Source organism: Dendrobates tinctorius, unplaced genomic scaffold (genome assembly GCF_039654945.1).
Source record: "Dendrobates tinctorius isolate UK_male_01 unplaced genomic scaffold, ASM3965494v1 ptg000004l, whole genome shotgun sequence".
NCBI classification, from domain to species: Eukaryota; Metazoa; Chordata; class Amphibia; order Anura; family Dendrobatidae; genus Dendrobates; species Dendrobates tinctorius.
Genome location: NW_027361672.1, coordinates 43461787 through 43476331, shown reverse-complemented (window position 1 = coordinate 43476331; position 14545 = coordinate 43461787). Strand labels below are relative to the sequence as shown.

The 14545-nt window shown below is 53.4% G+C and overlaps 1 protein-coding gene across 1 annotated transcript; it reads left to right on the top strand.

The window, feature by feature from the left end:
* The first annotated feature begins 6850 nt into the window (after positions 1–6850).
* Positions 6851–9151, top strand: PPP1R3G (protein phosphatase 1 regulatory subunit 3G). Its single transcript, XM_073567396.1, has one exon. It carries the CDS (start codon positions 7026–7028, stop codon positions 8079–8081), a length of 1056 nt encoding a protein of 351 aa, XP_073423497.1. The 5' UTR covers positions 6851–7025; the 3' UTR covers positions 8082–9151.
* The last annotated feature ends 5394 nt before the right edge of the window (positions 9152–14545 follow it).

The window sequence follows — 14545 nt, the reverse complement described above, 5'->3', positions numbered from 1 at the left end:
GCTGTCGCCTGTGACAATGGAGAGTGTAGTGTCCTGCTGCCGCCTGTGGCCAAGGAGAGTGTGCCGTCCGTGGAGTGTACAGCGCCGTGCTGCCGCCTGTGGCCAAGGAGAGTGTGCCGTCCGTGGAGTGTACAGCGCCGTGCTGCCGCCTGTGGCCAAGGAGAGTGTGCCGTCCGTGGAGTGTACAGCGCCGTGCTGCCGCCTGTGGCCAAGGAGAGTGTGCCGTTCGTGGAGTGTACAGTGCTGTGCTGTCGCCTGTGACAATGGAGAGTGTAGTGTCCTGCTGCCGCCTGTGGCCAAGGAGAGTGTGCCGTCCGTGGAGTGTACAGCGCCGTGCCGCCTGTGGCCAAGGAGAGTGTGCCGTCCGTGGAGTGTACAGCGCCGTGCTGCCGCCTGTGGCCAAGGAGAGTGTGCCGTCCGTGGAGTGTACAGCGCCGTGCTGCCGCCTGTGGCCAAGGAGAGTGTGCCGTCCGTGGAGTGTACAGTGCCGTGCTGTCGCCTGTGACAATGGAGAGTGTAGTGTCCTGCTGCCGCCTGTGGCCAAGGAGAGTGTGCCGTCCGTGGAGTGTACAGCGCCGTGCTGCCGCCTGTGGCCAAGGAGAGTGTGCCGTCCGTGGAGTGTACAGCACCGTGCTGCCGCCTGTGGCCAAGGAGAGTGTGCCATCCGTGGAGTGTACAGCGCCGTGCTGCCGCCTGTGACTATGGAGAGTGTGCAGTGCCGTGCTGCCGCCTGTGACTATGGAGAGTGTACAGCGCCGTGCTGCCGCCTGTGACTATGGAGAGTGTGCAGTGCCGTGCTGCCGCCTGTGACTATGGAGAGTGTACAGCGCCGTGCTGCCGCCTGTGACTATGGAGAGTGTGCAGTGCCGTGCTGCCACCTCTGACTATGGAGAGTGTGCCGTCCGTGGAGTGTACAGTGCCGTGCTGCCACCTCTGACTATGGAGAGTGTGCCATCCGTGGAGTGTACAGCGCCGTGCTGCCGCCTGTGACTATGGAGAGTGTGCAGTGCCGTGCTGCCGCCTGTGACTATGGAGAGTGTACAGCGCCATGCTGCCGCCTGTGACTATGGAGAGTGTACAGTGCCGTGCTGCCGCCTGTGACTATGGAGAGTGTGCAGTGCCGTGCTGCCACCTCTGACTATGGAGAGTGTGCCGTCGGTGGAGTGTACAGTGCCGTGCTGCCACCTCTGATTATGGAGAGTGTGCAGTGCCGTGGAGAGTACAGCGCCGTGCTGCCGCCTGTGACTATGGAGAGTGTGCAGTGCCGTGCTGCCGCCTGTGACTATGGAGAGTGTGCAGTGCCGTGCTGCCGCCTGTGACTATGGAGAGTGTGCAGTGCCGTGCTGCCGCCTGTGACTATGGAGAGTGTACAGTGCCGTGCTGCCGCCTGTGACTATGGAGAGTGTGCAGTGCCGTGCTGCCACCTCTGACTATGGAGAGTATGCCGTCCGTGGAGTGTACAGCGCCGTGCTGCCGCCTGTGGCCAAGGAGAGTGTGCCGTCCGTGGAGTGTACAGTGCCGTGCTGCCACCTCTGATTATGGAGAGTGTGCAGTGCCGTGGAGAGTACAGCGCCGTGCTGCCGCCTGTGACTATGGAGAGTGTGCAGTGCCGTGCTGCCGCCTGTGACTATGGAGAGTGTGCAGTGCCGTGCTGCCGCCTGTGACTATGGAGAGTGTACAGTGCTGTGCTGCCGCCTGTGACTATGGACAGTGTACAGTGCCGTGCTGCCACCTCTGACTATGGAGAGTGTGCCGTCCGTGGAGTGTACAGCGCCGTGCTGCCGCCTGTGGCCAAGGAGAGTGTGCCGTCCGTGGAGTGTACAGTGCCGTGCTGCCACCTCTGATTATGGAGAGTGTGCAGTGCCGTGGAGAGTACAGCGCCATGCTGCCGCCTGTGACTATGGAGAGTGTGCAGTGCCGTGCTGCCGCCTGTGACTATGGAGAGTGTGCAGTGTCGTGCTGCCGCCTGTGACTATGGAGAGTGTACAGTGCCGTGCTGCCGCCTGTGACTATGGAGAGTGTGCAGTGCCGTGCTGCCACCTCTGACTATGGAGAGTGTGCCGTCCGTGGAGTGTACAGCGCCATGCTGCCGCCTGTGGCCAAGGAGAGTGTGCCGTCCGTGGAGTGTACAGTGCCGTGCTGCCACCTCTGATTATGGAGAGTGTGCAGTGCCGTGGAGAGTACAGCGCCGTGCTGCCGCCTGTGACTATGGAGAGTGTGCAGTGCCGTGCTGCCGCCTGTGACTATGGAGAGTGTACAGCGCCGTGCTGCCGCCTGTGACTATGGAGAGTGTGCAGTGCCGTGCTGCCGCCTGTGACTATGGAGAGTGTGCAGTGCCGTGCTGCCGCCTGTGACTATGGAGAGTGTACAGCGCCGTGCTGCCGCCTGTGACTATGGAGAGTGTACAGCGCCGTGCTGCCGCCTGTGACTATGGAGAGTGTGCAGTGCCGTGCTGCCACCTCTGACTATGGAGAGTGTGCCGTCCGTGGAGTGTACAGTGCCGTGCTGCCACCTCTGGCTATGGAGAGTGTGCCGTCCGTGGAGTGTGCAGTGCCGTGCTGCCGCCTGTGACTATGGAGAGTGTGCAGTGCCGTGCTGCCGCCTGTGACTATGGAGAGTATACAGTGCCGTGCTGCCGCCTGTGACTATGGAGAGTGTGCAGTGCCGTGCTGCCACCTCTGACTATGGAGAGTGTGCCGTCCGTGGAGTGTACAGTGCTGTGCTGCCACCTCTGATTATGGAGAGTGTGCAGTGCCGTGGAGAGTACAGTGCCATGCTGCCGCCTGTGACTATGGAGAATGTGCAGTGCCGTGCTGCCGCCTGTGACTATGGAGAGTGTGCAGTGCCGTGCTGCCACCTCTGACTATGGAGAGTGTGCCGTCCGTGGAGTGTATAGCGCCGTGCTGCCGCCTGTGACTATGGAGAGTGTACAGTGCAGTGCTGCCGCCTGTGACTATGGAGAGTGTACAGTGCAGTGCTGCCGCCTGTGACTATGGAGAGTGTGCAGTGCCGTGCTGCCGCCTGTGACTATGGAGAGTGTGCAGTGCCGTGCTGCCGCCTCTGACTATGGAGAGTGTGCCCTCCGTGGAGTGTACAGCGCCGTGCTGCCGCCTGTGACTATGGAGAGTGTGCAGTGCCGTGCTGCCGCCTGTGACTATGGAGAGTGTACAGCGCCGTGCTGCCGCCTGTGACTATGGAGAGTGTACAGTGCCGTGCTGCCGCCTGTGACTATGGAGAGTGTACAGTGCCGTGCTGCCGCCTGTGACTATGGAGAGTGTGCCCTCTCTGGAGTGTACAGCGCCGTGCTGCCGCCTGTGACTATGGAGAGTGTGCAGTGCCGTGCTGCCGCCTGTGACTATGGAGAGTGTACAGTGCCGTGCTGCCGCCTGTGACTATGGAGAGTGTACAGTGCCGTGCTGCCGCCTGTGACTATGGAGAGTGTGCAGTGCCGTGCTGCCGCCTGTGACTATGGAGAGTGTGCCCTCTGTGGAGTGTACAGCGCCGTGCTGCCGCCTGTGACTATGGAGAGTGTGCAGTGCCGTGCTGCCGCCTGTGACTATGGAGAGTGTGCAGTGCCGTGCTGCCGCCTGTGACTATGGAGAGTGTACAGTGCCGTGCTGCCGCCTGTGACTATGGAGAGTGTGCAGTGCCGTGCTGCCGCCTGTGACTATGGAGAGTATACAGTGCCGTGCTGCCGCCTGTGACTATGGAGAGTGTGCAGTGCCGTGCTGCCACCTCTGACTATGGAGAGTGTGCCGTCCGTGGAGTGTACAGTGCTGTGCTGCCACCTCTGATTATGGAGAGTGTGCAGTGCCGTGGAGAGTACAGTGCCATGCTGCCGCCTGTGACTATGGAGAATGTGCAGTGCCGTGCTGCCGCCTGTGACTATGGAGAGTGTGCAGTGCCGTGCTGCCACCTCTGACTATGGAGAGTGTGCCGTCCGTGGAGTGTATAGCGCCGTGCTGCCTCCTGTGACTATGGAGAGTGTACAGTGCAGTGCTGCCGCCTGTGACTATGGAGAGTGTACAGTGCAGTGCTGCCGCCTGTGACTATGGAGAGTGTGCAGTGCCGTGCTGCCGCCTCTGACTATGGAGAGTGTGCAGTGCCGTGCTGCCGCCTCTGACTATGGAGAGTGTGCCCTCCGTGGAGTGTACAGCGCCGTGCTGCCGCCTGTGACTATGGAGAGTGTGCAGTGCCGTGCTGCCGCCTGTGACTATGGAGAGTGTACAGCGCCGTGCTGCCGCCTGTGACTATGGAGAGTGTACAGTGCCGTGCTGCCGCCTGTGACTATGGAGAGTGTGCAGTGCCGTGCTGCCGCCTGTGACTATGGAGAGTGTGCCCTCTGTGGAGTGTACAGCGCCGTGCTGCCGCCTGTGACTATGGAGAGTGTGCAGTGCCGTGCTGCCGCCTGTGACTATGGAGAGTGTACAGTGCCGTGCTGCCGCCTGTGACTATGGAGAGTGTACAGTGCCGTGCTGCCGCCTGTGACTATGGAGAGTGTGCAGTGCCGTGCTGCCGCCTGTGACTATGGAGAGTGTGCCCTCTGTGGAGTGTACAGCACCGTGCTGCCGCCTGTGACTATGGAGAGTGTGCAGTGCCGTGCTGCCGCCTGTGACTATGGAGAGTGTGCAGTGCCGTGCTGCCGCCTGTGACTATGGAGAGTGTACAGTGCCGTGCTGCCGCCTGTGACTATGGAGAGTGTGCAGTGCCGTGCTGCCGCCTGTGACTATGGAGAGTGTGCCCTCTGTGGAGTGTACAGCGCCGTGCTGCCGCCTGTGACTATGGAGAGTGTGCAGTGCCGTGCTGCCGCCTGTGACTATGGAGAGTGTACAGTGCCGTGCTGCCGCCTGTGACTATGGAGAGTGTACAGTGCCGTGCTGCCGCCTGTGACTATGGAGAGTGTGCCCTCTGTGGAGTGTACAGTGCCGTGCTGCCGCCTGTGATTATGGAGAGTGTGCAGTGCCGGGCTGCCGCCTGTGACTATGGAGAGTGTACAGCGCCGTGCTGCCGCCTGTGACTATGGAGAGTGTACAGCGCCGTGCTGCCGCCTGTGACTATGGAGAGTGTACAGTGCCGTGCTGCCGCCTGTGACTATGGAGAGTGTGCAGTGCCGTGCTGCCGCCTGTGACTATGGAGAGTGTGCCCTCTGTGGAGTGTACAGCGCCGTGCTGCCGCCTGTGACTATGGAGAGTGTGCAGTGCCGTGCTGCCGCCTGTGACTATGGAGAGTGTACAGTGCCGTGCTGCCGCCTGTGACTATGGAGAGTGTACAGTGCCGTGCTGCCGCCTGTGACTATGGAGAGTGTGCAGTGCCGTGCTGCCGCCTGTGACTATGGAGAGTGTGCCCTCTGTGGAGTGTACAGCGCCGTGCTGCCGCCTGTGACTATGGAGAGTGTGCAGTGCCGTGCTGCCGCCTGTGACTATGGAGAGTGTGCAGTGCCGTGCTGCCGCCTGTGACTATGGAGAGTGTACAGTGCCGTGCTGCCGCCTGTGACTATGGAGAGTGTGCAGTGCCGTGCTGCCGCCTGTGACTATGGAGAGTGTGCCCTCTGTGGAGTGTACAGCGCCGTGCTGCCGCCTGTGACTATGGAGAGTGTGCAGTGCCGTGCTGCCGCCTGTGACTATGGAGTGTACAGTGCCGTGCTGCCGCCTGTGACTATGGAGAGTGTACAGTGCCGTGCTGCCGCCTGTGACTATGGAGAGTGTGCCCTCTGTGGAGTGTACAGTGCCGTGCTGCCGCCTGTGATTATGGAGAGTGTGCAGTGCCGGGCTGCCGCCTGTGACTATGGAGAGTGTACAGCGCCGTGCTGCCGCCTGTGACTATGGAGAGTGTACAGCGCCGTGCTGCCGCCTGTGACTATGGAGAGTGTACAGCGCCGTGCTGCCGCCTGTGACTATGGAGAGTGTACAGCACCGTGCTGCCGCCTGTGACTATGGAGAGTGTACAGTGCCGTGCTGCCGCCTGTGATTATGGAGAGTGTGCAGTGCCGTGCTGCCGCCTGTGATTATGGAGAGTGTACAGTGCCGTGCTGCCGCCTGTGACTATGGAGAGTGTACAGTGCCGTGCTGCCGCCTGTGACTATGGAGAGTGTGCAGTGCCGTGCTGCCGCCTGTGACTATGGAGAGTGTACAGTGCCGTGCTGCCGCCTGTGATTATGGAGAGTGTGCAGCGCCGTGCTGCCACCTGTGACTATGGAGAGTGTACAGTGCCGTGCTGCCGCCTGTGATTATGGAGAGTGTGCAGTGCCGTGCTGCCGCCTGTGATTATGGAGAGTGTACAGTGCCGTGCTGCCGCCTGTGACTATGGAGAGTGTACAGTGCCGTGCTGCCGCCTGTGACTATGGAGAGTGTGCAGTGCCGTGCTGCCGCCTGTGACTATGGAGAGTGTACAGTGCCGTGCTGCCGCCTGTGATTATGGAGAGTGTGCAGCGCCGTGCTGCCGCCTGTGACTATGGAGAGTGTACAGTGCCGTGCTGCCGCCTGTGACTATGGAGAGTGTGCAGTGCCGTGCTGCCGCCTGTGACTATGGAGAGTGTACAGTGCCGTGCTGCCGCCTGTGACTATGGAGAGTGTACAGTGCCGGGCTGCCGCCTGTGACTATGGAGAGTGTGCAGTGCCGTGCTGCCGCCTGTGACTATGGAGAGTGTACAGTGCCGGGCTGCCGCCTGTGACTATGGAGAGTGTACAGTGCCGGGCTGCCGCCTGTGATTATGGAGAGTGTACAGCGCCGTGCTACCGCCTGTGACTATGGAGAGTGTACAGTGCCGTGCTGCCGCCTGTGGCCGGGGCGGCGCCCGCTGGCCGTCACTGAGGGGCGGGAGAGGGAGGACGCTTCCTGCCTGTTGCTGAGAGGAAGTTTCGCGTCCTCCTCCTCACTACATGCTGCCGTGCACGGAGTGTGTGGCCGGGGGCGGAGCGGCACGGCACGGCAGCCCCGCTGCTCCCCAGCATATAGCACCGTTAGAGCAGCAGTGAGGCCATGGCGGGCTCCTCTCTCCCCCGGGCACTATAACACACACGTGCAGGATGGAGCTGCAGAGCCTGTGCCCGCCGAGTGAGCTGCCCGCTGAGGAGGACATTGCTGCCTACGAGCCGAGTCCTCACACAGGACGCAGCGGGGAAGCCGAGCACCTACCGGGGACGCCACGGGACTGGACTGGGACTATGACCGACCGTGCTTGGGGGGAGGAAGACGGAGCCCTGGCGGAGCCGGAGTCCGGGGAGTGTGACCAGCTCTCTGCACCGACTGTACCCGCGGAGGAGCAGGGGGAGCTGCTGAGGAAGCTGAGCGCCCTGCGCCTGGCGGAGCGGGCAGTGCCAGTCCTGCGGGGCCACAGGTACAGTGAGGAGGGCAGGCTGCGCAGCCACATAGATGCCCGGTACCCGGAGCCCCTGAGCACGGAGGAGTCTCCCCGCAGGAGGGCGCGCTCCCTGCCATGGAACCCCATCCCGGAGGCGGAGGACGAGGACGACTCCCTCCTGTGCTGCTGTAAGCTGAAGAAGAAGGTGCAGTTCGCCGACTCCCTGGGCTTGTGTCTGGCCAGTGTCAAGCACTTTCTGCCCTCCGAGGAGCCGCTGGTGCCCCCGGCTGTGCTGGCCAGGCTGCAGAGCTACCCCCCGGCCGTGCCCGAGCCTGAGCCGGTGGAGGACATGGCCGTGTCCGATCGCCCCGTCCCTGCGGAGCTGCTGGCCAGGCTGGAGGAGCAGGGGGTGTGCCTGGAGCAGGTGTCCGCCTCAGCCTGGGGGGTGGTCGGGTACGTCCTGGTGAAGGAGCCCGGAGAAAGTGCCCAGGTGAAAATCCGCTACACCTTTAATGAGTGGCTGTCTTTCCTGGACTGCCCAGCCTCTGCCCCCCAGCAGAGCACTGCCCCTGGCACCCAGCGCTTCCACTTTAACCTTTGTTACCCCCCTTCTACCTCTCTGATCCACTTTGCCATATGCCTCACTACCAGTCATGGGCAAGAGATCTGGGACAACAACCATGGGGCGAACTACACTGTGAGCTGCCAGCAGAACTGGCGACCTGCGCTCCAGCCCTGCAGCCCGGGCCAGGAGGAGTCTGGGGGTCCCCAGCATTGGTAGCACCCAGCGATGGCACCTGCAGCACCGACACTTGGCGCCGAAAGGGTTAACGGGTCACTCATAAGCACAATGGCACTGACTGGTCTGCTGATTGGCACCTTATCCACATCTGGGCAGATACTTGTCACCCGGATCATAAATACGCAACTGTCTGATGGAGAAATGGCCATCGGCTTCCTGGCAATGTGCAATCCCTTCCTACCGTTGTGAAAGCGACTACACAATCCAGTGTTCTAGTAGCCACCCAGGAATATCCTGTATACCCTGCACTGTCACGGCTGACAGTGAGACGTGATCTCTGGAGGTCACAAGGACATTGCATTCAGTAGGTTTCCATGTAATGGGATGGGGTTAATTCTCGCTGTGCTGCACATAATCTGTGAATTATCTGCCGATGGCATTTATGGACTGGGTGATGGCACTGCTCGACGCCTCTAAATGGGATAATGTGAACTAAATCAGGTTTTTATTTGCCTTCTGTCAAGCATCTTCCTTACAATAAGAGACTGATAACGAATAATAATCACCGTGTATGAATACGGGTATATGGGAATGATGGCCATTGTTACTACTCATCCAGGGGCATCACCCAGCTTTCCCGGGTTCTTGTAGAATGATGCAGCCTGGTCATGCCACTGCGTGTGTATGGGGACTTGTAACTGTTTAGATGAATTTGGACATTGAAAAGCTGGATGACACCGTGCTGGCAACCATATATGCTCTTACTCTGCTTTCCTAGGAATGGACATAAGGGAGTTGTCAGTCCGATTTGCACGGGCTTAGGGCAATACCTAACACACAAATGGCGCACTGCAACCTGTCGAGCTACAATTCTAAGATATCATATGCTGGGACTTGTAGTGAGACAACGGCAGAGCAGTGTCTTAAGGGCAGGGATGTGGGATGTTTGCTAGGTGGGAATGGCCGTTGGCACTTTTCTTGGACACTGTGATCTATACGAGTCTTGCACAGTTTTAGATGAGTGCACTTTACAGCACTGCACTTTACAGCATTTCTTTAATCTATGCACTTTCCTATTTTTTACATGATTAAAGTCTTCTTCTCCCGCACCACTGTACGGTTTGTGTCTGTTTAATAGAACGTGAGGCTAAGGTTTCTCAATATACCCCTTGTTTTCTCTAATTATGACACTTTGCTCCACTTTTACAGTTTGTCTTAGTCTAAAAAGCAAAGTTGGGCAAACGGTAACTATTTCCAGGCTCCAGTGCTGCACTCCATAAAGCTGCCAAGTGTTCATTACTAAATCATGACTTGTGCCTCCTCTCCCGGTTCCAAAACGCGACAATATAATCTGCAACTTTTAACTTTATTTATGGCATTTGCTGTGTCAACGTCAACCAGCTCTGTAAACCTATTCTGCTGCTATGAATGGATTATATAAGGAATTATGTAACCGCCACTGTAAAGAATATTACAAGTCTCCTCAGAGGCCCGTGACGTGTATTAATGCACTTTGCATCTTGTCACTGTTAGGAAATTTTCATAAAGAAAAGGTCTGCAGCAGTGGAGATGTATGTAAAGATGTTCTGCAGCAGCTGATTATTTTATGGTTTTCTGCAGCAGTAGTAGATAAACTATAATATACACTGCTGTAGAGGTTGTGTTTGTTTTGGTTTTTTTTTTTTTTGTTTTTTAAATTTGACCGACCAGTAATGTTCCCCAATGTGGTTGGTTCAGATGAAAGGGCTTTCTAGAAAAGCAATGTAGAGGAAGATATTGGCAACATTAATCTAATATATAAAGCTCAATGTGTGTGTGTGTGTGTATGTATGTCCGGGATTGGCATCCGCACCGTCGCAGCTACAGCCACAAAATTTGGCACAGTCGCACGTCTGGACCCCGAGAGCGTCAGTCTATGTTAGGCGAAATTTTAACCCCACACGTTCCAATTCACCAAACAATTTTGCTCCTATCTACATAATGGGGGGGGGGGGGGGAGTGTGTACCAAGCCCCGCCCCTCATGATGTCATAATGCTTGCCATGGCGACGCTAATGTCATAGGTTGCAATGACGAAGATGCTGTCACAATGGTTGCCATGGTGACGATGTCTTAATAGGTTGCAATGGTGACGGTTATGTCATAACGGTTGCCATGGTGATCATGTCATAATGGGTATATGGGCACCGGACTATGGGATGGAGGATGTGTGATGGGTATATCGGCACGGGACTATGGGATGGCGGATATGTATGATGGGTATATGGGGACGGGACTATGAGACGGAGGATGGGTATATGGGACTATGAGATGAAGGATGGGTATATGGGCACGGGACTATGGGATGGAGGATATGTATGATGGGTATATGGGATGGAGGATGTGTGATGGGTATATGGGCACTCGACTATGGGATGGAGGATATGTATGATGGGTATATGGGCACGGGCCTATGGGATTGTGGATATGTATGATGGGTATATGGGCATGGGACTATGGGATGGAGGATAATTATAATTTGCTATAACTAACCACAGTTGGTTACTATTCCCGGGCAGCGCCGGGCTCTTCAGCTAGTTCATAAATCATGATTCTGACTTGTCTATTAGGCCGGGATCACACTACCATGTGTGATGCGAGAAACTCGCAAGAGTCTCTTGCATCGACACCCGGCACTGCCACTGGCACTCAGGATCAGCGGCAGTGCTGGATGTTGATGCGGGAGACTCGTGCGAGTTTCTCGCATCACACATAGTGTGATCCCGGCCTTTCTCTGACAATCCCTTCTCGATCACTGTTTCCACCAAGTAAAATATTTATGCTCCCCTCCGGTGCAGGCGCTGTTCCAGTGGTGTTGGCAGTCACTAGCTTTCCCAGGACTTACGTGACCTAACAATAGTGAAAAGAGTGATTGAGACGGGGTTATCCGAGTAATAGACAACCCCTTTAAGACCCAATTTGCATGTCTGATCTGAGTTTCAGCAGTTAATACACACATTTTTTTCATGTGTCTGACTTCTTTCCAAAATAAAATAATTGCACTGATTTGTGGACAAAATGTGTTCATTCCATGAGATGGGAGCCAAATGGTGTCCACAAAAGTAAATACATAAAATTAATTTTGTAAATACAGACCACAATGTTACAAATTTAGAAACCAGTGAAAATGCAGAAAAACCTACCCTGGTTGCCCAAACCCTCACAATTTCGAAATTGTATGGGGTATTTATGAGGGTTTAGGTAACCAGGGTAGGTTTTTCTGCATTTTCACTTGTTTCTAAGTTTGTGACATTGTTGTCTGTATTCACAAAAAAAAAAATTATTGTATGTATTTACTTTTGAGGACACTGTTTGGCTCCCTTTTTTTTTTCTCCTTGTGTTTTCTTACTGATATTGGAGCTGGTGCTTGTTTGCCTGGATTTGGGAAGTGACCTTGTTCTGCCCTTCCAGTCCTTAATGATGTATTTGGGATTTTGTATTTTAGTCAATGAGATGGGTCTGAAAAAAACCAAATGTGTGCTGTACATATTTCACTGGTTGTGAGAAGCTTAGTCATTTTTTTTTTAATGTGAATAATGAATGACGACGATGGTAAAAGTGGACACACAAAACCAAAAACTATTGAACATAAAATCCAGCACTTTGATAAAAATTTAGTTTTTTTTTTTTTTTTCTTTGCATTCAGAGCATAAAATTGACATGAATTCAATTTTAAGGGATATTTCCATCTCAGAAATGTATGGCCTACCCGTAAACTACACCATTTAATTTTTTTTTTTTTTTTTTTTTCTTCACTCGTTTGTTCATTTCCAGAGAGCGTATGGATGGTTATAAAAGAGATGAACAAGCCCATACTTGCCAATTTCCAGTCCAGCATTGCCGTTCTGCCTCCGCAGGACAAGTAGTGATGATCACCAGACACTGAGGCCGGACATTGACACTGTGGCCTGGTGGTGGTTCACGTTTGGAGCATGAAGTGGTTTCCATTACTAAATATGGCTTGTTGATTTCTTTTATAATCATTTAGACAAGCCGATAATCAGATATGAGTATTCTCTAGAAGACATTCTATATGCATCTTGTGTAAATGTACTGGAAATCATCTGATGAATGAACCACACACTTGTTCATCGAGTGATTGGATCATTTATGCCAGCATTGAAATCATGGTTTTGACAGCATATTGTCCTGTGTAAACAGGTGTACTTTCGAAAACATTATACTCTTTGTTCACAGAACGATCGTATGATAATTCCTTGTGCATAGTATTCTGGTTGGCCAGTAAAAACAGGCTACTAAATGATCGCCGATCAACTTGTATATAGCTGATCAGCAGCTGTTTAAGGGCTCATACTCGCATGTGTGAAACTCGGACGAGTCTCACACGTCAATACCCGGCACTTGGAACGGCGCGTGCAGCTGAATGCTCCGCTCCCGAGTTCCGGTTGCAGTGCCGGGTATGGACTTGCTAGACTCGTCCGAGTTTCTCGCATGGGAGTATGAGACCTAATAGTCAAACTCGCTATTAGTGTTGACCAGCCTTTAGGAACTGGTATAAGTTGCCTTCTGCTCACTGAAGGATGTTCTGGGTACTAAGGATATTTTTCTCTTTTGAAGTAAAGAAGTATCTTTTCTCTCTAAAGCACTGACTTACTGCTAGGAGTGGAGAGTGCAGTCCTGGAGCAATAGAGAGTTTACATGTCTTGATATTCTGACTATCCTGATCACTTATTGTACTTGGCGCTAGAGTTGAGCGACTTTGGTCGGATCGGGTTTCGTGAAACCCGAATGAAACAAAATTTGTTTCGGATGAAACTGGTCCGACTAGGGCAAAAAAAGTCAGTTTCGTTCGAAACCCGACCCCAATGCAAGTCAATGGGGAATAAAAGTCAGTATTGAGTGGATGAATGTCATCAATTCAAAATATAGAATTAACACCAAAGGATTTGGTCCTCTCTCCACACTAAAAACAAATGTATTAAAAAGTGATCAAAATGTTGTAAGTACCCAAAATAATTGTGAATAAAAAAGCTTGCCAAGCGAAAAACAAGCCCTCACACCATTCCAGAGAAATAAAAATGTTACAAGTCTTGAAAAATGAGGACAGCAGAAAACCCTTTTTTTATCTTCAAAATTCTGATTTGTTTATTTTGTCCATCAACTTACGGTAAATAGAAAAAAAATCCATGCAATTCTGGAACCTCTGTAATCTCGCTGACAGAGGTTCAACAGGGCAGAGCAGTGCGCTGGAGCCGCGACGGGAAGCAAAGGCGAGGACATCATCGCTAGAAGATGGGAGGCGCCGGACCGTGACACCCTCCGGACCACCCCTGGGTGATTATAATCTAACTTGCTTTTCTTCTCTTTCAGGTTACATCGGGGGCTTATCTACAGCATTCTGTAATGCTGTAGATAAGCCCCTGATGGTGGTGGCCGCATCTTATATACCAAAAAATAGTTGACAGATTCCCTTTAACAGAAATAAACACTTGAAATACATCACTCTGTTTGTAATGACTGAGTTTCACTTTTTGTATTGAAAAACTGAAATAACTTTTTGATGATATTCTAATTTTGTAAGATGTACCTGTATGTGTAGCACATATGATCGCGGCTTCAAGTCTCCTATTGCCCCATTTAACCCCTTCACCCCAGGTCCATTTTGTGCTCCCCTTCTTCCCAGTGCCATAACTTTTTTTTTTTTTTTTTTTTTTTTTTTTTTCCATCAATATGGCCATGTGAGGGCTTGTTTTTTGCTGGATGAGTTGTATTTTTGTACACCATTGGTTTTACCTGATTATGTACTGGAAAACAGGAAAAACATTTTCAAGTGAGGCAAAATTTAAAAAAAAAAAAATGCAATTCCACAACTGTTTTTTTGGGTTTTTTTGTTACTATGTTCACCGCCATAATCCAAAATATGGAGGTCCCATGACATTCTCATAGATTGGAGCAGCATCCACTGCTAGGTCTGATGCTGGGCTATGCGAGACCCGGTTGTTTTGAACTGAGGTGATGTCAGTGAGGTTCTCAAAATAGCGCATCAATAAAGTTCTCACAAGGGCAGCACACGTGCCAGACTAATGACTCACGGTCCCTCATCAGTCCCGCACTCGCTCTGCCGTCATGAGACCTGGCCCCTGTGACCTGAGGAGACATCAGTAAGGTTCAGAGTGGCACTGCCCTCTTGAGAACCGGCCGCTGTGAACTGAGTTTACCTTAATGATGTCACCTGAGTTCACAGCCATCCACGGAACTTAGAGCGAGACCTGGCAGTGGCTGATGCTCCAGTCTGTGGAGCTGCGTTCTCTGAACTGAGCTCCACAGACTGGATGAACAAGACTGGGATCGTCGTGGGACCTCCATATTATGGATTATTGTGGACCATTATTTTTTTTTTTTTTCTATTATTTTTTTAATAAATGGGGGAAAAGAGAGGGGAATTGTTGGGGAATATTTTAAAATAAAGATTTTTTTTTTCTCATTTTTACTTATTGGATTAGC

Bases quoted from the DNA above. Each gene is read 5' to 3' on its own strand.
- PPP1R3G (XM_073567396.1), top strand. From the start codon at position 7,026: ATGGAGCTGCAGAGCCTGTGCCCGCCGAGTGAGCTGCCCGCTGAGGAG.